General features: G+C 40.6%; 1 protein-coding gene across 8 annotated transcripts; it reads left to right on the plus strand.

Moving 5' to 3' along the window:
* Positions 1-928: 928 nt before the first annotated feature.
* On the plus strand, positions 929-27,346 carry CLK4 (CDC like kinase 4). Of its 8 annotated transcripts, XM_074960377.1 has the most exons (13): positions 965-1,051; positions 5,887-6,044; positions 7,167-7,392; positions 8,610-8,700; positions 9,091-9,157; positions 13,229-13,345; positions 13,448-13,614; positions 13,715-13,809; positions 16,702-16,831; positions 17,789-17,871; positions 23,929-24,008; positions 25,719-25,806; positions 25,926-27,346. In XM_074960377.1, the coding sequence occupies exons 2-13, from the start codon at positions 5,887-5,889 to the stop codon at positions 26,064-26,066; spliced, it is 1,443 nt and encodes a 480-aa protein (XP_074816478.1). In that variant the 5' UTR covers positions 965-1,051; the 3' UTR covers positions 26,067-27,346. The 8 variants fall into 8 exon arrangements, with proteins under 8 accessions (XP_074816473.1, XP_074816478.1, XP_074816471.1 ...); XM_074960372.1 differs by lacking the exons at positions 23,929-24,008; positions 25,719-25,806; positions 25,926-27,346 and adding exons at positions 19,001-19,403; positions 19,989-20,530 and having other exon boundaries at positions 929-980; XM_074960370.1 differs by lacking the exons at positions 23,929-24,008; positions 25,719-25,806; positions 25,926-27,346 and adding exons at positions 19,001-19,403; positions 19,989-20,530.
* Positions 27,347-27,876: the final 530 nt, after the last annotated feature.

Consider the following 27,876-nt stretch of genomic DNA (forward strand, 5'->3'; position numbering starts at 1 on the left):
GTGGAATAGAGTTCTTCCAAGAACGTAACGGATCAGCATCAGCACAGGTTCTAGCATTGACCTAGCGGCCATCCGCTCAGGGTCCTGCTCTGCTGTCACAGATACGGACAGCTCAGTATGGAGCCTGAGCAAAATTCTCTGCAAAATAGGAAAAGCTGTTTCCTCCCAGAGGGAAGTGCAAAAATGAGTCCCCAGAGGAAAGCAGCCTAGACTGAGCGGGCTGCGTGCTATGCAGGTAGATCGGCTGAGAGAGATGGTGGAGATACTAAACATCTTCATCTCCTGCACAGCCAAGGGCATAGGAGCTCAGGAAATCCTGGGTCAGGAGCAATAAGGACATGTTACTGCATTATTCACCGGTGTGGTTAACAGCAGCTGCCCTGGGTGCAGCTATCACAGTATTAATTCTCTCACATCCTTTCTGGGGGATTTGTTTTCCACCAGAAATCGGACTCCCCCATGGGCCTGGCTGCCAAGGGGCAAGGAGAGCCACTGGTGGTGCAGGTCCGTGAGTAACTGAATGAGTCCAGTAGGGTGGGTTAGGCCCCCAAGGCCAGATCCTCAGAGTTATTTGGGTGCCCAAACGCCACTGATTTCAATGGGAGTTAGGTATGTAAAATATCTTTGAGGTTCTGGCCCACAGCACGCAAGGGCCTGTGGGCAGCTGAGTGCTTTCCACAGCTCCCATTGCACAGCCTCCCTTTAACTCCCCCCTCCAGCAGGGCAGAATCCTTCTGCCTCGCTTTACAGAGCCCCACAAATAGGGGATAAACCTCTGCTCCTCCTTCGTCCCCCCACCAGGTCTGTGGAGTCTGTGTCTCCCTTTCCCCCCAACAGGGGGCGGAGTCTCGGAGCCTCAATGTTTCCCTGCCGCCGCTCCCGCTAAGGGGCGGAGTCTCGTTCTTCCTTTCTTATCCCATCCCTTGCTAGGTGCGTGTGACGCCATCCCGCACCGGGGGCGGGCGGGAAGTGAACTGCAGGTACCTAGGGCTGGGCGCGGCCGCCATTTTGTTTGTGTTTGTGGAGGGTTTTGCTCAGCTCCTCGCCTGCCGTAAGTGACGATGGTGACCTCTCCCGCATCCCAGTCCCATGTCAGGGGCCGGGGGAGGCTGACGTCGTGGTGGACTCGAGGCGGCTGAGCTCGAAGCTGGTCACTAGGGCGCTGTGGCGCGGGGCTTCGGGAGGGGTAGGGCGTTGTCCGAGGGGTGGGTAATTGTAGCGGGAAAGGGCCTGAGGGGGGTAATTTTGGGGGGTGAAGGGCCTGGGGGGGGAGGGGGAAGGTGAGGGCTCGTGGGTGTGATTCATTTCTGGACAGGCTTCGTTGGGCCCTCACAGGGGTGGCCCTAGCACCTGCCCAGTTTGCAGATAACCCCCGCGGTGAGAACCCTTCTGGTTAAACCGCCCCCCACCACACACACACACACACCCCCACCGCGGAAATGCCAGGGAGACTTGGGCCTTGGACCCTGATTGTAGATCGCGGTTGGCAAAGGAAGCAGGTGTCACTAGAGGAGCCTTCCCTACCCATGCTGGGCCATCGGCCCCCACAGCTCTTCCATCCGGGGGCCCATTGCAGGAGCGTCCCAGTGCTCCTTGGCTCCCATGATAGCTCATGGGGAGGAAGATGGCCTGTGATGAACCTGGGGTACAGGCAGTTTAGGGGAATTGGGTCTTCCCTTTCCTTGCCCGATTGGTCCCTGGTTAGTACTCTCTGGGTCCCTTTTTTACATTTAATTTACATATACTCGATATGATACAGTGACACAGCTGAACCGTTACAGCGCTTTAGTGTAGATGCTGCCTAAGCCAATGGGAGGGTCTTTTCTTGGCTGTAGGTAATCCATTTCCCTAAGAGGCAGTAGCAAGTTCTTCTGTTGATTTAGTGCTGTCTACATGGGGATTTAGGTCAGTTTAACTACTCAACTCACGGATGTGGATTTTTCACACCCCTGAGTGAAGTAGTTAGGCTGACTTAATTTTCTGGTGCACTCCGGGCCTAACAGCTGCCTCACTCTTGTAAGACTGAATTAGTTAAGGTGTGATGATAAAAACTGGAATCCTCATTAATTTGCAGCTGAGTGAAGGGAAGAGGAAACTTCCTCATCCCAAAAAGAGAGAAATTGAAGTCCTCAATTAAGAGGCATGGATATAAAGAGGAATGGTTTTGGAGTAGGGCGTGGAGACAAAAGGTGAGGAGTGGAGGGGTATATGAGGGAATGGCTTCTCGCTGAAAATTTAGTCAGGTAGGCTCTGATTCTGCAAACGCTTATGCATGTGCTTAACTTTACTACCCTGAGTAACTTCATTGATTTCACTGGGACTACTCACAGTAGTAAAGTTAACCATGTTTGCAGGATCTAGTAGATCATTTTTATACCTTTTGATTCATCCTCTCTTGTAACACTGTGCTTTCTCTTCTTTTAAAAACTGATGATAGAAGTGATTTTTTAAAAATCTGTTTGAAAGAAAATTGGTAGGAAGTATTTCTTACCATTGTCAGAAGTAAAAAAAAAAGCGAATTGGATCAAATTAACAACATTTTGATGCTGTTACTTCGTAATATTCTTTGTATAAACTTCAGAGTTAAGAAATGCTTCCAGGTGTGGAGAGACAAGTCAGAATTGCTGATATAATTGTCAGTGATCAGTACCTGAAATGAGTGGTCATTCACTTGCCTTCTCATTGCAGTCTTATTCAAGTATGATGATTGTAGTTTTATACTTTAATTTTAGAATTTGTCTTAATATGTGGTATGAGTTACTAGCACGCTATATATGTGTGTGTGTGTGTGTATGTATATGTTTGTTCCACATTTTAAAATATGTATTCAGAACACCCCTTTGGATGTACAAATGGACTTTGGTTTCCTGATTGTATAGCTCTTCCCTAATTTTTTTTTCTGCTTGTCAGTAAGGCCATGTGCCTGTCTCAGCGGTCACTACATAGAACACTTGACAGCAGAAACTCTGTATCTGCTCCTGCACTTCTTTCTGGCAGAGCAGCCAACTTGAAAAACGCCTGCATAGTTCTGTGCTAATGGAGTTTAAGAACTGTGGTTGGTATGGATTATAGTATTGCAGTGCTGCATATTTACGTAGGCACTAGGTTGAGAATATGATTCTATAGATAATTATAAAATCTGGCTCCGTGTTACAGTAAGACTGGCGAAATAAATCTGTGCAATATCTTAAAACTTATATTCTGAATTAATACATATACAGTCACTGGTTTATATATTAGTTACATATAAAATAACACAAAGAGCTAATTGTATAAACTTTGTTATAATGTGGATTTTATTGGAAAAAATGTTTGAAGACTGTTTACTTTTGAGTACCCAAGTTAATATACAACACAAAAAACAGTTACAAGCATACACTGGTTTATGGCATAAAGTTTGAAAATAAACATAACTTCTATAAACTTCAGTTCTGTATGAATAAATATTTTTAAGAAAATGTACGTTATCTCACAGTCTTTTCCTGATCACCATACCATTGCCTATTCTCATTCTTGTTCATTCCTCGCTCTCCTCAAAAGGATTGACTTAAGGGTTCTCTCACTTTCCTTGTGTTAGTGAATTGGAGCCAGGAACAGTGAAAAATTGATTCTTTCACTTTATTTTTTCAAGTGAGGAGGTGGTTTTCTTTTCCTCCTCTCCGCAAAGCATACTGATATGGATGTGAGGCCTGAAGCTACCATCTCCACCTACGGTGCTCCTGTGAGCCCCTACTGGCCAATGACCAGGAAATCATATTGCATAAGAAACCTGTAGGAGAGGAGGGAAGGAGGTGTATTGCTGTTGACTTTTATGGAGGCATGAGGGATAAATCTGGGCAGTTTTGTTCCATCTTTATTTGAAGACCTCATTTATTAAGTAAATTATTTTTTTCAGTCACTTAAGTCGTCACTTAAGGCAAATGTCAGTGTATTCATAAAATGTAAGATACTGAGGGAAGATAAGTTAGACAACTTATCCCTGTTGTATTTTTCCTTGTAACTAAATGTAGCAAGTTTAGGGCGAAAAAAGATTTATGTAAACATCCAAGTCTTAAGAAGTCAGGAAAAATAAAAAAGAAAACACAAAGCATTTATGTAAAACAAGTAAGTTATTTGTGGAAACATTTACTCACTTCTTCCACATTTTCTCAACCCTGAGTGTTTTAGGATAACCTGTTTTTTCCAGCCTTTACCACCCCTTTCCTTATTTTACGTTTAGGAAAGTATTCTTTCTGTCTTGAAAAAGCAATGAACACTTGAATTTTGTGCTGCCTTCCAAGAATTATTCTCTCTAGATTCTAATACACCAAAATAAAATCCCATCACAACCTCTTGAATTATCGGCAAAGACATTTTTTTTTTTTCTGTTTAGTCACTGACTATTTTCTCTTCGGAAGTTTAAACCCCAACGGAATATCAGACTTGTCCTTGTGGGTTACTGTGCTGTGACTGATAGGTTTTTAAATCTTCATTCATCCACATCCTGACTTCAAAAAAAGACTAGATACTAAATTAACTTGAAATTGTTATGCTTAATCAAACATCCTCCAAGCGAGGCGCCCCCCCCCATATAATGTAGGATTTCTTTGTGTCACAACTAGCAGCACACCTCTGATTTACTCAGTGTTCCCTTAACAGTTTGATGCTATCTGTAATTTTGTAAATAACACATTTTAAAAGTCCATAGTGGTTTGCATTCCATAGATCTTCCTTAATTTTCATAGTGATGAAAAACATTCTTTGAGTTTTTGAAGTGAACTAATATTCCAAAATGTCTTTTAATAATTTGCTCTAATAACAGTAAGATCTATTAAGTTGTACATTTCATATAGTATGTAGTTCGGAGTACAGTTGGGAGGGAGGTAGAGGGCAGCTGAATAATGTGTAACAGGATAAAAAGAGGTAAGCTAGCCGGGGGAGGGACTTGAAGGGGTACAAAATAATGGAATTTGTTTAATGGAGCTAATTTATGTTGGAAGGGGAAAGCTGTTACTGACGTATATCAGGAAATTTTGTCTAGAGAGTGGTGGATATCTTGATCATTTCAAGGATAAAAATTCTACCCTGGGAGTTTTGCGGGATTCCATCTGCAGAGAAAGAGAGAATAATTTTCAGATCCTGAGCAATATATAGTTGAATGGAAATAGGTCAGCTTTTTAAAAATGTTTCTGCCAACTTTGGTATGTAAGCACTTTGCTCCAAGTTTGCATAGAGGTTCACTATTGTAAGACCCGTGCACCTGTGTGGAGTTTCTAAAATCAGTGGGGGCTCTCTATCTGAGCAGAAGTCTACTCTGGAAAATCTCAGGACAGGTCTATACTACAGACCTATATCGGTATAACTGTGGCTCAGGGGTGTGAAGAATGCACACCCCTGAGCCACATAGTTATACCAATCTAACCCCCTGTGTAGACAGTGCTGTGTCGATGGGAGAGCTTTTCCTGTCACCAGAGCTACCACCTCACAGAGAGGTGAATTAACTTCCAACAGGAGAAGCTCTCCCATCGGCGTAGTAGCACCTTCACTAAAGCAATATAGCAGCACAGTTGCAGTGCTGTACATGAAGACAAGCCCTTAGTGTAGGATGAGGACTTAATCTGTAGCCATTTTTGTATCTTGACAACACAGAGTCCTAACTATATACAACTCTTAGGCTATATCTGCACTATGGATCTTACAGCTGCACTGCTGTAAGGTCTTCTATGTAGCTGCTCTATGCCGGCAGAAGAGAGCTCTTCCACTGATATAATTAAGCCACCCCCAACGAGCGGTGGTAAACTGTGATTTCTGTATGAACCAGCCTGTTGAATCTGGATTAGTAGACTGTATCATTTCAGTGTATACTAAAATATAACCCTTCTTTCCCTTTAAATGTTTCCATGATAGATGCGGCATTCAAAACGAAGTCATTGCTCTGAGTGGGATGATAGAAAAGGCTGGGATCAAGGAAAGCACAGTGCTCCCCATAAACGCAAAAAGAGGTCCCACAGCAGTGTACAAGAAAGCAAACCCTATAAATCACATCATCTTGAAGTTTCAGACAGGTAAAAGACTTCTTGGATTACCAATACTGATATCTCTAATTGTAAATAAAATTAAATCAAAAAAATGTTTTGAGCAGACAAGACAGGTAGTTCCTTTAGGATTTGGCTCATTATTTGCCAGATTTGAGAGAATTTGTTTTGCTGATACAATGATCTAAATTATTTAATTGTGATTCTCTGATACAAAATATTAACATGTAATCTGTTTCTGTGAATACCCACATAGCAAGGATTTATATTGAAATACAATATGTAGTATTAAATTTCAAATAAAATGTTTCTCATGTATGAGGATAGGGGAAGGAGGTGAAGGTTAGCTCTCTTAGAACATTTCATAAGAGGGTAAGTATGGGTTAGATTGCTTTAATTCATTGTTCAGGTGTCTTGCTTTTCTCTCTCTTTTTCCTTTAAGAGGGGATATAGTGTTCTGTGTCCTTCCTTTGAGAGCGGAAGACCACATTTTAAAGAGCTCATCAGTTTGCTTCTAAAATGGTAGGAGTGGATGTGCGGCAACATGAGGTGCTCTTTTCCTTGCTCTGCAGCTTTCATGGCCCCTGCTTTCTGAGGGGAGAGTTTTAAACCCAAAAATCTCTCTGGTTCTTAGCATGTTAATGGAGAGTACTAATAACAAGAGTAGCTCCCTTTTAGATTTTTCAGGATGGCAAATTGGTTTTAAGTTTGTCTTTTATGCTTGTGTGTTTTAAGGACATGGAAGAGGATCATTGGTGTATACCAAAGAAAGGGTGGGTTTGCACTTTATCTTTGATTTTTGTATGTTTTAAAGAGACATTCAGAGTTATTGGAGTGGAATTATGCCAGCTGTTGAGACAAATATTTCCTATTCGGATCTGGATTTCTTGTTACTTGTACAGGTTATTCTGCTTATCCAGTTCCAAAGTAAGGTAATATATGTTAGACAGATGACTTAACCAGCTTCCTCATATAAGTTAGCCTGACAATCTCTAGCTGTTTGCTGGAGGGGGAGATGATATAAAGCAGAATTCGTGCTGTAAAAAAAAATGCCATAAATATTCAGTTAAGCATTAGCAACTCAAGTAATTTTTCTTGTCGGAACATAAGTATTTTTAAAGTGGAGAAAATTCACTTTAAATGTATTTTCAGTCATTATTTGGACGATAGATCCATAAATGAGAGAGATCATCACGACCGGAGATATGTTGAGGAATACAGAAATGACTTCTGTGAAGTATATGACCACAGGCATTATCACAGAGGCTATGAAAAGAGTCACCATCACCACTATAGCAAATCCTCTGGTCGGGGCAGGAAAAGTAGTCATAAACGGAAGCATAAGAGACGACATTGCTCCAGTCACCATTCACATTCGGTATGAGTAATTTTTAACTTTATTATTAATAGATTAGTGATTAAAACTTCAATTCCTAAGCCACAAGTACCTTGGACAGATATTTTATATATAAAGGGTTCATAGCTGAATCTCTTCCTGTGTGTATATAAAGTGTGTGTATATATACTTATTAGATGAGAATTTTGGTACATAGTAAACAGATAGTACTAGGAAAAATTTTATCAATAGTACTGTTCTATCCAAGACTTGGTTCCATTGGAAATATCCTTTGGCCAATAGTTAGGTTACTGACATCCTCTAAATTCTGTTCTGGAAACAAATGCAGGGACCTTTCCTGCTTCACAATGCAACTGTCACAGTGTGGTCAAACAGCTATTTTACAGCCAGTTTGAGACACTGCTGAATTCCAGTACTAAAAAGAATTGAAATAATGTGTCCTTGTATTTAAATTTAATGGATAAACATGACATGTAACTGATGCCTGTAATGTGTTGAGAGACCTTTCACTTCCATATCTTGCTCCTCGCATAATTTTGATCATTCATGTGTCTGACTGATGGCCGTTGAATGTTTTATTGAAGATTGGATAAGCAAATAGGCACAGTAAAAAAATCCAGATAGCATGAATATCTTCAGCTCTAAGTTTTATGATTCTAATTATTCATACTTCCCAACTCTTCAGTAGAAGCAAAAAGATGTGTTAGATTATACACGGCAGTTCAAGGGCTTTTTGAGTAAATTTTTCTCTTTTGTTTCTCTGAATATGAAAAAAGTAATATTGATAAAAATTTTAATTTCTAAAACCATTGTTTTAAAACCTTTTACTGGTCAGTCAAGGAACTCTCCCCTGGTTAAAAGACTGTATATATACACAATACAATAAAGATTATTTTTTCCAGTTTAATAGCAAACTATTACTAAATAATGACATTGCAGTCTTAATCTTTTAGTCTTCAATTAAACCAGTGTTTGAGAGACAATTGTGTTTTGTTTTCTGTTGCTTTATCACTTGAAGTATTTATCTGAAAATCTGTTCCTTGCCATGTTTTTCTTCTGTAACATAAACTGTGCCCTGTGAATTTCTGGGGACTGAATTTGAAATTGCTCCTGCCAACTGTTCGTGCCCTGGTGCGTAACTGAATGCCTGAATATCTCCCTGCTGAATGAATTGCGTATTCTGCCCTGAATTCACTGTCATATATTGATTGGCTGGACGATCTTGGTGCCGTTTCCAGAAGAGTCACCGAAGGAAAGAATTCAGGAGTGTAGAGGATGATGAGGAGGGTCATCTGGTCTGTGAAAGTGGAGACGTACTAAGAGCAAGATGTATAGAACATTTTTCAACACTTGTTTTAAAAAAGCTTTTCAGCAGAAACTCTGTTTAGAATAGTATGTCAGAGGAGGGAGGCTAAAGAAATCTTCATTGTTCTTTGTTTTGTTCTTTTGTGCTTTTTTGTTCTTTTGCATATCTTTTCTGTATAATTTAAATACTATTATTCAGAAAGTTCCAAAGTAGTAACTGAAGCTTGAGATTAGAACAAGAGATAGTTGTTAATTGTTTCCATGACACTTGTCCAATAACGTAACATATGCAGATGCTGAGATTTAAGTTTAATTACGCTTTTATAATGGCACATTTTAAAATCTTAGATTAATAGCATTCATCATTGGTTGAGTAGGTCAGTAATTGTTCTAACTTGTGTTTGTTCTTTTTAGATGAAATTATTGCCACGTTAGGGGAAGGAGCATTTGGAAAAGTAGTGGAATGCATTGATCACAATATGTAAGTATGTTAGTTATCTTCTTAAGGGCACTGTCTCAACAAAACCCCTTGGCTGGGATCAGAAATGATAGTCCAAATGTTATATTGCTTTGACACAAAATGCAGATTCAGATAAAATGTAACGTCATATATTCTGAGAGAGTCTTTGTGCTTATCAGTATTGAAGGGACATCACAAACCTGAAATCTAGTCACACTTTAAAAATAAATGTAGTTTCAGATACTATTGCACCTGCTGCTGAGTTTGCCCATCAATTTTTGTGTGGTTCTTCAATTATATTTTACTATCTTTAACTGTTTTCTCTATCCTGTTGCTATGCAAAAGACACACAACACTTACAACATTTGGGAAACAGTGAAACTGTGGTTATACACAAAATGCTGGCCAGCACACTAAGTAAGCAAACTGAAAAATATATGAAAAAATATTCCTGGTTATGGAATATTTCTTGTTTTTCTGTTTCTCAGACAGCATAAGCTTGTTCTGTGATCACATTTCCCTTGGGAAATGTCTGCTAGCACAGTGTTTCCTTCAGAAATAGGCCAGTTTATAATATTTAACACTGCTTTTAAAAAACTACAGTACAAACATCAACTAAACAGCAACTCCTCATTAATTGCCGGGCGGATAAGTAGTAGTAACTCTACATCACAGATAGGGAAGCTGAAATTGCTCTTGATAAGGCCACACAGTGAGTGAACCAGCATTATTGTTGTTGAAGTTACTGTTCAAGAGTTTGAGACTGGAGTTTCTAGCTCATAACAATTTATTCAGTCCACTAGATAAGTGTTTTTTTAACGTATTCATCAAACCTCTTATGAACACACAGTAAGACAATGTCGTTCTTCCTCATAGAATATTATGATTGTTTATCAAGGAACTGGCATTTTTTTTATCAAAACATTCCCCTCCTTCCTCTGTGTGTATTGGATCATTTCAAAAATGTACTTCAAGCTGCAGATTAAAGAAATTAACCATGTTTCATATCTCCTGTTCCCCTATCATGGTTATAGTTGATTTCTTCATCTCCTTTTGATGGTTAGTTCATGCTGTCATTTGACTGGTCCTTTTCAGGATTTTGGTGTCACATCCTGAATGATTTTTAAATCATTACCATTCAGCTAATCAATTGGAGAGACAACATCTGAATGAGCGAGAGAGGATGAATTGCTTGGATCTGTGCTCAGCTTTAAGCAAGACATTACAATTAGGGCTGTCCATTAATTGCAGTTAACTCACGCGATTAATTGCGATTAAAAAAATAATTGCTATTAATCACAGTTTTAATTGCAATGGTAAACAATAGAATACCAATTGAAGCATATTAAATATTTTTGGATGTTTTTCTACATTGTCAAATACATTGATTTAAATTACAACACAGAATACAAATACAGTGCTCACTTTATATTTTTATTACAAATATTTGCACTGTAAAAATGATAAACAAAAGAAATAGTATTTTTCAATTCACCTCATACAAGTACTGTAATGCAATCTCTTTATCATGAAAGTACAACTTACAAATATAGATTTTTGTTGTTACATAACTACACTTAAACACAAAAACAATGTAAAACTTTAGCGCCTACAAGTCCACTCAGTCGTACTTCTTATTCGACCAATCGCTAAGACAAACAAGTTTGTTTATGTTTATGGGAAATAATGCTGCCCTCTTCTTATTTATAATGTCACCTGAAAGTGAGAACAGGCATTAGCATGGCATTTTTGTAGCTGGCATTGCAAGGTATTTACATGCCACATATGCTAAATATCCATATGCCCCTTCATGCTTCAGCCACCACTCCAGAGTACGTTTCCATGCTGATGATGCTTGTTTTTTTAAAAAAAATAAATAAATAAATTTTATGCGTTAATTAAATTTTGACTGAACTCCTTGGGGGAGAATAAAAACAATGAGGAGTCCTTGTGGCATCTTAGAGACTAACCAGTTTATTTGGGCATAAGCTTTCGTGGGATATAACCTACTTCATCAGATGCATGGAGTGGAAAATACAGTAAGCAGGTATAAATATACAGCACACACAAAGATGGGAGTTGCCTTACCAAGTGGTGGGGGGGGGGGGGTCAGTACTAACAAGGCCACTTCAATTAATTCCCAACACGTAAATACAACACTGGCTACAACAGTGCCATGCGGGCACCTGTTCTCACTTTCAAGTGACATTGTAAACAACAAGCGGGCAGCATTATCTCTTGCAAATGTAAACAAACTTGTTTGTCTGAGCTGTTGGCTGAAGTAGGACTGAGTGGGCTTATGGGCTCTAAAGTTTTACAGTGTTTTATTTCTGAATGTTGTTATGTAACAAAAAAAAAAATCTACATTTGTAAGTTGCACTTTCATGATAAAAAGAAAAAAGAAAAGGAGTACTTGTGGCACCTTAGAGACTAACCAGTTTATTTGAGCATGAGCTTTCGTGAGCTACAGCTCACTTCATCGGATGCATAGCATATTGTGGAAACTGCAGAAGACATTATATACACACAGAGACCATGAAACAAAACTTCCTCCCACCCCACTGTCCTGCTCGTAACAGCTTATCTAAAGTGATCATCAAGGAAGGCCATTTCCAGCACAAATCCAGGTTTTCTCACCCTTCCCCCCCCCCCCCCCACAGACACACATACAAACTCACTCTCCTGCTGGTAATAGCCCATCCCTCTTTGAAACCTCTCTTTATAATGCGCATGATAATCAAGGTGGGTCATTTCCAGCACTAATCCAGGTTTTCTCACCACCACCACCCCCCCCCACACACACACACATTGTAAGATGAGCTTTTGCCAGCAGGAGAGTGAGTTTGTGTGTGTGGTTTTTGGAGGGGGGTGTGTGTGTGTGGGGGGGGTGGTGAGAAAACCTGGATTAGTGCTGGAAATGACCCACCTTGATTATCATGCGCATTATAAAGAGAGGTTTCAAAGAGGGATGGGCTATTACCAGCAGGAGAGTGAGTTTGTATGTGTGTCTGTGGGGGGGGGGGGGGGAAGGGTGAGAAAACCTGGATTTGTGCTGGAAATGGCCTTCCTTGATGATCACTTTAGATAAGCTGTTACGAGCAGGACAGTGGGGTGGGAGGAAGTTTTGTTTCATGGTCTCTGTGTGTATATAATGTCTTCTGCAGTTTCCACAATATGCTATGCATCCGATGAAGTGAGCTGTAGCTCACGAAAGCTCATGCTCAAATAAACTGGTTAGTCTCTAAGGTGCCACAAGTACTCCTTTTCTTTTTTCTTTTTACGAATACAGACTAACACGGCTGTTACTCTGAAAACTTTCATGATAGAGACTGCATTACAGTACTTGAATGAGGTGAATTGAAATATACTGTTTCTTTTGTTTTTTACAGCACAAATATTTGTGATAAAAAATAAATATAAAGTGAGCATTGTACACTTTGTTCTGTGTTGTAATTGAAATGAATATATTTTAAAAGGTAGAAAACACCCAAAAATATTTAAATAAAGGATATTCAATTATCATTTAATAGTGCAATTAATCACGATAAATTTTTTTAATCGCTTGTCAGCCCTAATTATAGTGTTAACATTATAAAATGAAAAACATGCAGATTTATCAAATTACAATAGTGGGAAACATGCCTTCAGTCTCAAAGCAAGCTAATTCTTATTCCTTTATCAAAGTTAATTTTCACTGCTGCCAGCACGGACATTAGAAAACATCAAGAACAATGTGGTGTATATTGCAGAGTAACTTTTTGCAGTACTCTCCCCTCTTTGGAAATGAAGACCCTTGTTCCATATTTTTGTCACCTTGAGACTAGACTACTGTAACACGTTCTGCTTGAGGTGAAATCTTGAAGCTATCTGGAAATGGAGGCTAGTGTAAAACCTAGCTTCCTTCTAATTAACCAGAGCTTCTGTTAAAAACCATATAACGCTTGTCCTGCCTTCAAATGCTAAAATTAAATGCCCAAAAACTAATCTGCAATTCTCCGTTGCCCACAATCTTCCAGTGTCCTTGGTGGTCAGGGTGTATTAGAATTTTGCATGTTTGTTTGAGAATTAATGCAGTTAATCTTTATTTCAAAGGAGAGGAATGCATGTAGCAGTTAAAATTGTGAAAAATGTTAGTAGATACCGTGAGGCAGCCCGTTCAGAAATACAGGTATTGGAGTATTTAAACACCATGGATCCCAGCAGCATGTTGTAAGTATAAACATCGAATATAAGCCAAAGAGTTAAGGATTTGCAAAATGAGCCACATATGAGTTGAGTATTCACTTCACTTTCTTTTCTTTTTTTTTAAAGCCGCTGTGTCCAGATGCTGGAATGGTTTGATCATCATGGTCATGTTTGCATTGTGTTTGAGCTGCTGGGACTTAGTACCTATGACTTTATTAAAGAAAACAGCTTTTTGCCATTTCATATTAATGACATTAGACAGATGGCATATCAGATTTGCCAGTCTGTAAATTGTAAGTAAACTTTAATGTCTGCATGCATGTCTAAAAAGTTTAGGAAATATATAGTGCGTATGTATGTAATATTGATTTCCATTTTCTCCTTCTCTTGTAGTTTTGCATCATAATAAGTTGACTCATACAGATCTGAAGCCTGAAAATATTTTGTTTGTGGAGTCTGACTACATAGTAAAGTACAACTCTAAAATGGTAAATTTACATCTTTTATTCCAATTCCCATTGGACTGTCCTTACCATTACCTTTTACTTTGGTCTTTTAAAAATTAACTTGCCATGTGTAAAAGTTATAGTGATAAATAAGGTTCTTTCCTAGCTTCCATATGTTCATTGAGATGTGCTGTCTTTCCTCTTAACTGACAAGATTGGTCTGATTTCAACAAACGATCTCTGTAAAGTAGCAGAATATCACCTGATAGTTCTCACATGGCCAGTGTTGTTTGTTGAGGTTCTGGGGGTTCATAGAAAACTTTTGAGCTAAGAACTGAGTGTTGAACTTATGTTTTTCCTGGCTGCAAAAGTCCAGTATGGAGATATGGTGTTAGGTCCTTGCTCAAGAAACTCTCTAGATGTTGAGAATTGTGCCAGTTTTGTCCTGAATCTACTCCCATTTTCAGGAAATCTTTTTGGAAGGTTGTAGAGACAGTAGTGGTGATGCCTCAGATTTACTTGACCTCTGTCAATTTGGTTGTGGTATGGAGAACAGTTTGGTGGTGTTGGTCAGTGTTCTGGCAGTTGACAAGGACATGTGTCCATGCTGTTTTTTCTGTGTCTGTCAGGTGGTGGTATGCCAGTGGGGCCTGACCAGGGATGGAGAGGGTTGCTTTCCATTCTTCTCTGAGAGAGACCCAGAGCATAGTGTTAGGGTAACTGCTTGTCTGCCTAATAGGTTTGCCATGTAAGGTAACAATAACATAGTGTTCTGTTATGTTGCTCCTCCTTTTTTAATGTGCACAAGCTGCTTATGGAAATAGTGAGGTAATGTGGACTTTGCTGCCCTCGGTTTGTGGATGAGATCCAGTTCTGTTTCAGTTTCTTTAGTTCTACAGTGGTGTAAGTTACTGTCTCTATCAGCATGCACCAAAGATTTAGAGCATGGAAAAGGATCGTCCTGGATAAGAGAGGTGTAATGTTAAGGATAACAAACAGATGAAAGGGCAGAGGTAATATGTGCCTTTTCTGTGGAGTTTGCATTTTGTCACTAAGGTTTGCAATTTTGGATCTTCTATATTTGAATGGTCAGATAATATGAGTAAGAGGGCTTTTTTACTTGCGTTTTAGCAAGAAGGGTTTGTAATTGTATTTTGGATGTAGATTTTGCCATAGCTATCCATGCCTTGCGTCATATTCAGATTGACTTGCTGTTATGCACTATACCTGGAGATGCTGGTACAGAATGTGGCTGCCCACTTCGTCAGCAGAGCTTTGCCCAGAAAGCATGATGTCTGTGATTCAAAGATTGCACTGGCTTCCAGTTAAGTTAGAGTTCATCTCAAGTTGTTGATCTAAAACCCTCTGTGGTTTGGGTCATGCATTCTTTAGAAACCACTTTATGCTTATGTCTCATTGGTTGGTTGAGTGTAATAGGGACATTCTAACATAAAATATTAAGATTTTAGCGGAGGCACAGAATTTTCAGCAGTGGATGTTGATTTTTGGAATTTTTCATTAGTGCATATGTGCACATGCACTGAGCAACAGAACCAGGGTGGATTAAAAATCAATGTTTTTTTTAATCAAAAACAGTTGTTTTTCCTCAAAAAGCATTTTATCAAAAAATATCCACTGAAAGATAGTTTTAATTAAGATCCATGATGAGATATCTTTGCGCTATAATGTAATAGGGATTATAAATTGTAATTCTGTAGTATGAGACAATATATTCATGTAACGTTTAAGAAAAAGTTTTGTAAATGAGTTCCAATAGTTCATGAATTAGGGACCCAATCTTATGGGGTTCCACAGGCTTCTGTATAGATTTAGGTTAATCTTTCTATCTACCCAATGGGACTCAGTGCTCAGTATAGAAGATACCATCAGAGATGCTTAGTTTTTCAGTTCTCAAACTGTGGATTTGTGTCTCCAGAGGTAACATGCTTGTTAACAGCAAAAATGTTGTTTTTAAATATACAGAGGTGAGAAATAACAGACCTCAACCCTATTGTCCCTCTTCAAATTTGTGTACACAGAGTCAATCCCTTACCTCTCTCTAAAAGTGCAAAGTTTCAAAAAGTTCAATGAATAGAAGATTGTTGGGGGTGGAATAGATCTGGACAAGGAGAAGAAATCTGGAGATAAATGTGAGAAGCGAGGGACATATGCTTGTTTTGTTAAAATATTATATGTTTTGGTGTTGTTGAAGAAAAAATCCAGGGTACTTAACATTGTTTTAGCTAAATAAAACAGTTTAAATGTATGTTTGATGATGATCTCCTCCTAATACAGCGTGGCAAGAAAATCCTCCAAATATTAATGATTAACCTGTTGAGTTGGAGATAGTTCACCTCCCAATGACTTCATAAATACCTGCTTCAATTACCTTTGGTAAATGAAATAACGAAACAATCATTCATTTTCTAACTGTAAAACTAATCTGAAGTTTTCAAAATAAATCACTGTTTAAAAATGTATAGTGTGTACCTTCTAAAAATGAAACCTTACATCTATCTCTGAGTTGTGAAGAATATGCATTAAGGTTATAACAACCAACAAGAATGCACTTTTATGTAGAAAACCATGATTAAATCGAGTCTTCCTGACTAATAATTTAAATCATGATTTAAATCAGATCCACCCTGAACACAGCCCATATTTGCTCTGACAAGTTTCAGGACAAGTTGCACAGGTTGTTCCTTTTGCTTTGTCTATTGTGGGATTTTTTGTTTTGTGTTTTTAGAGTTGGGCTGAATGGGAGTGAATGTAGGGAGGAAGTGCTGTTTTGTAGGGCCGGGCTGGAAGTTTATCATGTCATTAGGTCAGTTGGAAACCTGTAGGTATTTTAAAATTATATGTGTATGAACCTAGAGCTTTAAATAAGCATGTCTATTAAGAAAATGTAACAAATGTGCATTTTGATTGTTACAGAAGCGGGATGAACGCACACTAAAAAATACAGACATCAAAGTTGTAGATTTTGGAAGCGCAACTTTTGATAATGAACATCACAGCACTTTAGTGTCTACAAGACATTACAGAGCTCCTGAAGTTATTTTAGGTCAGTAGAGACTTTCAGACCTTCTCATGTATTGGACCTTGTTTCTTAACTACTATTCACTCCAGAGCTTCGTAATTTTCCATAAACTACTCTAACTAGTTGTTGACAATCCTAATTATTTAATACATGGTCCTTTCTGCTATTACCATTTAGTAGGTAATGATGGCTTACCCTATTAATAGGTCAACAAAAAGCCACTTCCTTATTCTTAACTCTTCCTTTCCCCACTTATGACCAGAGAGGTGTTAACAGGTCATTTCACCTTGAACGCCCCCTTGAAATATAGGTTAACTACTTCTGCTAAACCATCTGTTCTGCCTTATATTTGGCTGTGACACTCTGGGTATGACTACACTGTAATTAAAGGCCCGTGTCAGCTGGCTCAGGCTGTGATGCTGTAAAATTGTAGTGTAGATGTTCAGGCTCAGGCTGGAGCTTCAGCTCTGGGTCCCTGTGGTGGGGTGTGGTCCCAGAGCTTGGGCTCCAGCCCAAGTCCGTACATCCACACCTCAGTTTTGTAGGCCCGCAGCCCAAGCCCTGCAAGCCTGAGTCACCTGACGTAGGCCAGCCCACAGGTATTTAGTTGCAGTGTAGACCTACCCACGGAGTACATTTCCCAGACCTGAAGAAGAGCTCTATATGGCTTGAAAGCTTGTTTCTCTTGCCAACAGAAGTTGGTCCAATAAAGGATATTACCTCACCCAACTTGTCTCTCTACTATCCTGGGACCAGCATGGCTACAACAATGCTGCACATTAAAAAAACTGAGTTCTCATTTTTTTCCAAGCCAAATTCTGTCTTCTGTACTGCCAAAATGATTTCAGGGAGAGAAAAATGGTAAGGACAAATGGGTTAGGAATTAGGCAAACAATAGGTGGAGGTTGATTGGTGACTTATACAGTTTCAGCCTAAGCTAAAAATTAAACATGCTTTGGAATTTTTGTTTGTCTTTTGTAGCGCTGGGGTGGTCACAGCCCTGTGATGTTTGGAGTATAGGTTGCATTCTAATTGAATATTACCTTGGTCTTACGGTATTTCAGGTATGTATGTTAAGCAGTTATGTACCATTTTATTATGGGCTCTTGACTTGATTTTCTAATGCCATCTACTTAAAAGAATGTAAATATAAGAGGCATAAAATATGTTTGCAAATTTAAGTATTATAATAGAAGTGTAAATAGCGATATATTTTATATAAAGATAACATGTTACATGCAATGTCTTACAAAATATAAAGTAGCCATTCTTTTTTAAAATCCTCTTAGCTTTTATAACTTAAGCAAAACACCAAAAGTTACATAATTTATTTGTAGATATGGTGATTTACAGGGAGGAATTAAGTAGATAGAACTAGGTTCCAGTAGTCTTTTGGTTGATGTTAAAGTTTCAGAAAATTAATTCAGATGAACATGGTGAATTGCTAGGTATGCCACAAGTCCATAGGCTTTGTGGTGATCTTATACTGTATATGATCAGGAGAGTATAGGGGCAGTTATATAGCTGAGTAGGAGGAGATATGATGTTGAAAGGCTTCCTATGCTTTCAAGAACCTTTGACGTGGTAGTTACAGTCTTAATGGGTTAGAGCATGGATGGAGTCAGTACCTCTAGGTTCTACTCAAAACTCTGTCTCTGACTTAGCCCTGGTCTACACTAGGACTTTAGGTCGAATTTAGCAGCATTAAATCGATGTAAACCTGCACCCGTCCACACGATGAAGCCCTTTATTTCGACTTAAAGGGCTCTTAAAATCGATTTCCTTACTCCACCCCTGACAAGTGGATTAGCGCTTAAATCGGCCTTGCCGGGTCGAATTTGGGGTACTGTGGACAGAATTCGACGGTATTGGCCTCTGGGAGCTATCCCAGAGTGCTCCATTTTGACTGGTCTGGACAGCACTCTCAACTCAGATGCACTGGCCAGGTAGACAGGAAAAGAACCGCGAACTTTTGAATCTCATTTCCTGTTTGGCCAGCGTGGCAAGCTGCAGGTGACCATGCAGAGCTCATCGGCAGAGGTGACCATGATGGAGTCTCAGAATCACAAAAGAGCTCCAGCATGGACCGAACGGGAGGTACGGGATCTGATCGCTGTATGGGGAGAGGAATCTGTGCTATCAGAACTCCGTTCCAGTTTTCGAAATGCCAAAACCTTTGTCAAAATCTCCCAGGGCATGAAGGACAGAGGCCATAACAGGGACCCGAAGCAGTGCCGCGTGAAACTGAAGGAGCTGAGGCAAGCCTACCAGAAAACCAAAGAGGCGAACGGCCGCTCCGGGTCCGAGCCCCAAACATGCCGCTTCTATGATGAGCTGCATGCCATTTTAGGGGGTTCAGCCACCACTACCCCAGCCGTGTTGTTTGACTCCTTCAATGGAGATGGAGGCAATACGGAAGATGATGATGATGATGATGATGATGATGACGAGGTTGTAGATAGCTCGCAGCAAGCAAGCGGAGAAACCGGTTTTCCCGACAGCCAGGAACTGTTTCTCACCCTGGACCTGGAGCCAGTACCCCCCGAACCCACCCAAGGCTGCCTCCTGGACCCAGCAGGCGGAGAAGGGACCTCTGGTGAGTGTACCTTTTTAAAATACTATACATGGTTTAAAAGCAAGCATGTGAAAGGATTACTTTGCCCTGGCATTCGTGGCTCTCCTGGATATACTCCCAAAGCCTTTGCAAAAGGTTTCTGGGGAGGGCAGCCTTATTGCGTCCTTCATGGTAGGACACTTTACCACTCCAGGCCAGTAACACGTATTCGGGAATCATTGTACAACAAAGCATTGCAGTGTATGTTTGCTGGCGTTCAAGCAACATCCGTTCTTTATCTCTCTGTGTTATCCTCAGGAGAGTGAGATATAATCCATGGTCACCTGGTTGAAATAGGGTGCTTTTCTTCAGGGGACACTCAGAGGAGCCCATTCCTGCTGGGCTGTTTGCCTGCGGCTGAACAGAAATGTTCCCCGCTGTTAGCCACAGGGAGGGTTGAGGGGGTAGCCACGCAGTGGGGGGAGGCAAAATGCGACCTTGTGACGAAAGCACATGTGCTATGTATGTAATGTTAACAGCAAGGTTTACCCTGAAAGAGTGTAGCCAGTGTTTTTTATAAAATGTGTCTTTTTAAATACCGCTGTCCCTTTTTTTTTTCTCCACCAGCTGCATGTGTTTCAATGATCACAGGATCTTCTCCTTCGCAGAGGCTAGTGAAGATTAGAAAGAAAAAAAAAAAACGCACTCGAGATGAAATGTTCTCCGAGCTCATGCTGTCCTCCCACACTGACAGAGCACAGACGAATGCGTGGAGGCAAATAATGTCAGACTGCAGGAAAGCACAAAATGACCGGGAGGAGAGGTGGCGGGCTGAAGAGAGTAAGTGGAGGGCTGAAGCTCGAATGTGGCGGCAGCGTGATGAGAGGAGGCAGGATTCAATGCTGAGGCTGCTGGAGGACCAAACCAGTATACTCCAGTGTATGGTTGAGCTGCAGCAAAGGCAGCTGGAGCACAGACTGCCACTACAGCCCCTGTGTAACCAACCGCCCTCCTCCCCAAGTTCCATAGCCTCCTCACCCAGCCGCCCAAGAACACGGTGGGGGGGCCTCCGGCCAACCAGCCACTCCACCACAGAGGATTGCCCAAAAAAAAGAAGGCTGTCATTCAATAAATTTTAAAGTTGTAAACTTTTAAAGTGCTGTGTGGCATTTTCCTTCCCTCCTCCACCACCCCTCCTGGGCTACCTTGGTAGTCATCCCCCTATTTGTGTGATGAATGAATAAAGAATGCATGAATGTGAAGCAACAATGACTTTATTGCCTCTGCAAGCGGTGATCGAAGGGAGGAGGAGAGGGTGGTTAGCTTACAGGGAAGTAGAGTGAACCAAGGGGCGGGGGGTTTCATCAAGGAGAAACAAACAGAACTTTCACACCGTAGCCTGGCCAGTCATGAAACTGGTTTTCAAAGCCTCTCTGATGCGTACCGCGCCCTCCTGTGCTCTTCTAACCGCCCTGGTGTCTGGCTGCGCGTAACCAGCAGCCAGGCGATTTGCCTCAACCTCCCACCCCGCCATAAACGTCTCCCCCTTACTCTCACAGATATTGTGGAGCACACAGCAAGCAGTAATAACAGTGGGAATATTGGTTTCGCTGAGGTCTAAGCGAGTCAGTAAACTGCGCCAGCGCGCCTTTAAACGTCCAAATGCACATTCTACCACCATTATGCACTTGCTCAGCCTGTAGTTGAACAGCTCCTGACTACTGTCCAGGCTGCCTGTGTACGGCTTCATGAGCCATGGCATTAAGGGGTAGGCTGGGTCCCCAAGGATAACTATAGGCATTTCAACATCACCAACAGTTATTTTCTGGTCTGGGAATAAAGTCCCTTCTTGAAGCTTTTGAAACAGACCAGAGTTCCTGAAGATGCGAGCGTCATGTACCTTTCCCGGCCATCCCACGTTGATGTTGGTGAAACGTCCCTTATGATCCACCAGAGCTTGCAGCACTATTGAAAAGTACCCCTTGCGGTTTATGTACTCGCCGGCTTGGTGCTCCGGTGCCAAGATAGGGATATGGGTTCCGTCTATGGCCCCACCACAGTTAGGGAATCCCATTGCAGCAAAGCCATCCACTATGACCTGCACATTTCCCAGGGTCACTACCCTTGATATCAGCAGATCTTTGATTGCGTGAGCTACTTGCATCACAGCAGCCCCCACAGTAGATTTGCCCACTCCAAATTGATTCCCAACTGACCGGTAGCTGTCTGGCGTTGCAAGCTTCCACAGGGCTATCGCCACTCGCTTCTCAACTGTGAGGGCTGCTCTCATCTTGGTATTCATGCGCTTCAGGGCAGGGGAAAGGAAGTCACAAAGTTCCATGAAAGTGCCCTTACGCATGCGAAAGTTTCGCAGCCACTGGGAATCGTCCCAGACCTGCAACACTATGCGGTCCCACCAGTCTGTGCTTGTTTCCCGAGCCCAGAATCGGCGTTCCACAGTATGAACCTGCCCCATTAGCACCATGATGCATGCATTGGCAGGGCCCATGCTTTCAGAGAAATCTGTGTCCATGTCCTGATCACTCACGTGACCACGCTGACGTCGCCTCCTCGCCTGGTAGCGCTTTGCCAGGTTCTGGTGCTGCATATACTGCTGGATAATGCGTGTGGTGTTTAATGTGCTCCTAATTGCCAAAGTGAGCTGAGCGGACTCCATGCTTGCCCTGGTATGGCGTCCGCACAGAAAAAAGGCGCGGAATGATTGTCTGCCGTTGCTCTGACGGAGGGAGGGGCGACTGACGACACGGCTTACAGGGTTGGCTTCAGGGGGCTAAAATCCACAAGGGGGGTAGCTTTACATCAAGGAGTAGTTCAGGCAGGACTTCACGGAGGGTTCCAATAAGAAATGGTGCACCTAAGTTATTGTTCTTATTGGAACAAGGAGGTTAGCCTGGCCTCTGATTGATACATGGCTAGATTTACCTCGCTGCACCTTCTCTGTGAGTGACTGCAGTGTGACCTAGAGGAATGAGTCCCCTAGACAGGGGAGGAGGCAAATGAGTACAAAACAAATCTGGTCTATTTCTTGTTTTGATCCACTCCATCTATCTTTTACATCTTTGGCTGGCAGCAGACGGAGCAGAAGGACTGCAAGCCATCCACATCTCATGGCTGCTCGGCAGAAGATGGTACAGTACGACTGCTAGCCATCGTCATCTCTTGCCTGCCCGGCAGAAGATGGTACAATATGACTGCTAGCCATCGTCATCTCTTGCCTGCCCGGCAGAAGATGGTGCAATACGACTGCTAGCAATCCGTATTGCCTGCCTGATCACCATTAGACGGTTCAATAGGACTGACTGCAGGACTAAAGAGAATGACCTGGTCAAGTCACCAAAAATTTAGTCCCTGCGCCCATGTCTGCCCAGGCGCTCCCAGCCGACGTGGCCAGGAGCACCTCGGACATGATGAGGACGGCTATCAGTCATACTGCACCGTCTGCTGCCAGAAGGCAATGGGTTGCTTCTACTGTGTAGCAATGCCGTACCGCGTCTGCCAGCACCCAGGAGACATACGGTGACTGTTACCTGAGCGGGCTCCATGCTTGCGGTGGTATGGCGTCCGCACAGGTAACTCAGGAAAAAAGGCGCGAAACGATTGTCTGCCCTTGCTTTCACGGAGGGAGGTAGGGAGGGAGGGAAGGGGGGACTGACGATATGTACCCAGAACCACCCGCGACAATGTTTCAGCCCCATCAGGCATTGGGATCTCAACCCAGAATTCCAATGGGCAGCGGAGACTGCAGGAACTGTGGGATAGCTACCCACAGTGCAACGCTCCGGAAGTGGACTCTAGCCTCGGTACTGTGGAAGCACTCCGCCGAGTTAATGCACTTCTGTGGGGACACACACACACTCGAATATATAAAACCGATTTCTAAAAAACCGACTTCTATAAATTCGACCTTATTCCGTAGTGTAGACATACCCTTAGTGAGTGATCTCAGGCACATCACTCATTCTATCTGTCCCTCAGACTATACGTCAGTAAAATGGTTCTAATAAGAATAGGTATTTAAGCTTAATATTCAAAGGAACTTGAGCTCCTCGGATGAAAGTCACTCTAAATTCAAATTCTTATAATATAGATCTACTCAGAAAATTCTGTTGTCTACAATATCTTTAAAAAAATTTTGCTGCTAAAGTGGGTACATATTAGTTTCCTAAACACAGTCTATAATATAAAGAAGCTGATAAGATTGGAATAATTAAATGTGTATGTATAATCTTATTTAGATAATAAACTTTTGTTCAGGGAACACTTTACTCTGTCTGGAAAGCATAGTGTATACTTACAGCATTGCATCCGATGAAGTGAGCTGTAGCTCACAAAAGCTTATGCTCAAATAAATTTGTTAGTCTCTAAGGTGCCACAAGTACTCCTTTTCTTTTTACAGCACTGCATAACTGATTTTTTTTTTTGTTAGTAATGTGTAATGATTCTGCGATTAAAGCAATGGATAACATTTGATGTGTAGATTAAGTATACTTAAGTGGAAGGGAAGAAATAGTGTATAAATTGTAATGACTTTTTTTTTTTCCTACAGACACATGATAGTAAAGAACACTTGGCAATGATGGAGAGAATGTTAGGACCTCTACCAACTCACATGATTAAGAAATCGAGGTAAATATGGTATAGAGGGAGCTAATAGCAACCCCTATATTTAGGTTGTGTGACACTTTTGATTCTTGTGACCTTTTTAGAGAAACTGTAATGTTTCTCTTGGTTGCTGCAGTACTTTGAAATTCAGCAGGGAGAAAGTCCTAGAGCCAGAGAAGTGATATAAATTATAAATTGTGCTTAAGCAGCGAGATGTTTGTTTAAAGAGCTATAATTTGTGCTGAGAAATTCTGGAGCATCCAAAAAACAGCCCCTGAAAATCTAAATTGTGCAAGTGATTATCCATAAGACCAATTCCTAAGTCCATCAGTAACTCACCAGTCAGAAGATTTATTGTACTTTCCAACAGTGTTTAAAGTGCATGCAAAATTTGGGTAGCAGGAATGGGAGGGAGATAGCTGTAACATTCCAAAAATTTCCAACACATAGCAGTGTTGAGAATACAAATAAAGATGGATGGATTTAGAGAAAGAGACTTCACAGTTAAGTCTTTGAGATGAAAGATGTCTGTTCATAATTCTATTGGGGCAAGTTATCTGGGTCTGAGGACACTGTTGTAACTGGTGAGGAACTGGTGTGGGTCTGCAGTGTAGTGGGTCTAGGATGTGGGGAGACAGTGCATAGACTGGACTTCAGAGCCTAGTTCTTTATAAACTCCCTGCATCTCTGTGCACAGTGGGTTTTGGGTGATGGAGCTGGAGAGAAGCTAGTGGATTTTCTGCTGTGCCAATCCATTCCAAGCACGTTGGGAGTGAGGGGTGGAGTGAGAGCAAATAGCACAAAAGTTACTCCATTTTTGAGACTAAAGAAGCAGACGTGGAGTAATTTCTATACTGTGGAGTGGTCTGGTCTGGGAAGGAAGGATTTCTTCCCCACAACATAACAGGCACCTCTAGAAGACAGGCTTGGATGGTTGGGCTCCAGGTTGTGCCTGGATTTAAGCTTTAGATAGCTCACTCTTTTCTTCTTTAAGGCTGTCTCTGTAGATTCAGGAAGATAGCGCTGTTAGTTACATTAATTGCTTGCTTGTTGGTTACTTTTACAAATAAGTTTCAAAAGTTATTTTTCGGAATGAATGCTTACATTTGGCAGAAACTGGATAAGACTCCTGAGTCCTCCCCTCCGCCTCCCCAAAAATACATCATCCTACTTGCTGTTGACAAGTGTATTTGTCAAGCTTTTATTTGAACCCAGTAGCTTTTAGGTGTTTTGGGAGTACAGTCTCTGAAGACTTTGAGAATATCCAGTTGTACTAAGAATTTCACTTTGACAACTTTTTTCAAAAACTAAAAAGATTAAATGTAAGAAACCAAAATTATGATACGAGACTAATAAAAGTTATAAAAATAATTAAGGCTGACATCCTCTCCTTTACATGTACCAGTCTAAGCTGAGGACAAATCATTCTCTTCTTTGAAGCTTCTGGTTCTCTAACTTGTCAGTCATGTAAATATAGTTTAAATGTTTGTTTTAGTGGTTTGAATGCCAAGGAAAAGAGAGTAATTAACCTGCATTGTCAGTATTCTGCTATAGCAATAGAGAACAGGTTTTCTCATGTATGTATGTTAGCTGGAAAATCTGTTTTTGAATCCAGGTATAGAAGGATATGAAGTATACATCATTTTTATGCTGTTTCAGAATTACTTAGAAAAATGTAGATGTTTCCAAGATCAAACTTAGAAAATATTGCTTAATAAAACTGTTTCTTTGCAGAAAATGCTATTTTCAGCATGATCATTTGGACTGGGATGAACATAGTTCTGCAGGTCGATATGTTAGGAGACGCTGTAAACCATTAAAGGTAAAAAAAAAAAAAAAAAAAAAAAAAAAAACACCCCCAAAGCCATTAATTTCTTTCTCAGCTGGATTCATATTTGTGAAGGATCTATGTAAATGAGTTTTTTTCTTTCTTTCTTTCAGGAATTAATGCATTGTCATGACTCAGATCATCAGAATCTATTTGACCTTGTTCGCAGAATGTTGGAATATGATCCAGCCAAAAGAATTACTCTTGATGAAGCCTTGCAGCATCCTTTCTTTGACTTATTAAAAAATAAATAAATCAGAAATCTTATATATTTCTCCGAGGAGACTACATAGACTGTGTCAGTTAACAGAGCTAGCATGAGATTTTTGTAAACTTTAATTTATTTTGTACAGTTAAGTTTAAATATGTCCATATGTTTTGTATCACTGCCATGTTTATCTTGTTGGTCAGTCATGGTTTTAATCATGGATACCAAAATGTAAAAATGAAAAGTAACAACTATTTTGAAACCAGTTGCAGTTTTTTAAACTTGTTGGCACACTAATACTCTTTCATAGAGAGGTCTAACAAATACCACCTTTTTCTTTAGTCTGAAACACAAGTCCATGTGTTTAATCATTAAAGTTTAAACAATGCTTGAAAAAATGTTGCTTATATACCTAACATTAGATATGTACCCATACATTTCTGTATGGAGACATGTAACATTATAAACTAGTATCCTTTTAAATATTGAAATATTTTACATGCAGTTTAATTTTAAAAGCCCTTAATTGTTTTTTGTTTTTCAAATTCAGTAGGTCTTACTGTAACCTGGCTATTTTTACCTACTCAGCAGTAATCTTCTGAACTACAGTTAATGACACAACTGCAAATCTAAAGAGAGGGGAGCGTACATTTGCATGGGTCATTTTTTACCAAATATTTGGCATGATGCATATATGCATAAATATAATCTTGACTAGTCCGAATTCCTGGAAACTTCTGTTGGCCCTGGTGCCTATACTGGCAAGTACTCCTTGGTTAAGATGAGTCTGCTAAGAGTATCACTGACGTTTTCACTTTGTTTGACTCTCTAAACACCAACAGTTTCCTTAGTAAAGTGCCTCACGGTAGCATTTTTGTGGGACTCTCCTGCTGATGACTCCCAAACATAAAACCCGTCCCTTTACTCCTAATGAAAAAGAGGGTAGAGGAAGTATTGCCTACCCATGAATTTCAGGGTGAGGGAATCTGCATCACTAAACTTCTGACTACCAGAAGAGGGACTCTTTACAAATTTGTAGTTCTGTTGGCCAGCTGTGGATAAATACAGCAGGAATATGGCTGTAAAAGAAGTCATGCTTTTTTCTATGAATTGCAATGTGACTTTTCTCTCCTAGTAGCAAAATCATCCTCATTAATGGATCAGACACTTACATGATCTCCAAGTATTAAATCTTCATGACTTAAATATTCTCATGGAGTAGGTCTGTATTTACTTAAGAACTAATAGTTCTGCTTTAGCCTCAGAAACTCGTAACTCTTGCAAATAAACATAAGATTGGCAGGCCTTTTCAACAGTGCAAAGGAGGGGGGAAGAGAAGATGGATTCTTAGTCATAATTGCTTAGTGTGGAAACCAAGTCATTTTCAGACATATTTTCAAGAAAAAATTGGCACTGATTGCCAGCCCATCTCCTAGCTGCATCACCTGCTTCATGGTTTTGTTGTATTACTCAGTGCTACTTAACTCACTTGACACAGGATGATTGGCTTGTTGGGTGGGAGGGTCTATGCTTCTGGAATATCGTTCATCTGGTGGTTCCCATAAAAGTCTGGGTTTGGCGGTGTGCAAGATATATCTGTTTATCCAGGTCTTTACTACATATTCTGTAGGACTGCACTGCAGCAAGGTATGAAAATTAAGTAAAGCCAAGTTAAAACAGGAAATGCACCCTTTAGAATTCTTTACAGCTGAAGTGTTGTTCAACCCAGTCTTCCTTAAAAGCAAAAAACAGAAAAAGGGTTCGTTTAGCTTTTCAGAAGGCTGATTGCAACCTCAACACCAGGCTCCGAGTCTGTTCCTTTAAGTGATCCATAAATCAGAATAAGATTCAGATTA

Source organism: Natator depressus, chromosome 8 (genome assembly GCF_965152275.1).
Source record: "Natator depressus isolate rNatDep1 chromosome 8, rNatDep2.hap1, whole genome shotgun sequence".
Lineage (NCBI taxonomy): Eukaryota > Metazoa > Chordata > Testudines > Cheloniidae > Natator > Natator depressus.

Excerpts from the sequence above, each read along its gene's own strand:
- CLK4 (XM_074960372.1), top strand. The coding sequence starts at position 5,887 with ATGCGGCATTCAAAACGAAGTCATTGCTCTGAGTGGGATGATAGAAAA. Across the intron at positions 6,045-7,166 it reads CATCTTGAAGTTTCAGACAG|TCATTATTTGGACGATAGAT; the intron begins GTAAAAGACTTC and ends ATGTATTTTCAG. Across the intron at positions 17,872-19,000 it reads TTGGTCTTACGGTATTTCAG|GGCATGAAGGACAGAGGCCA; the intron begins GTATGTATGTTA and ends AAAATCTCCCAG.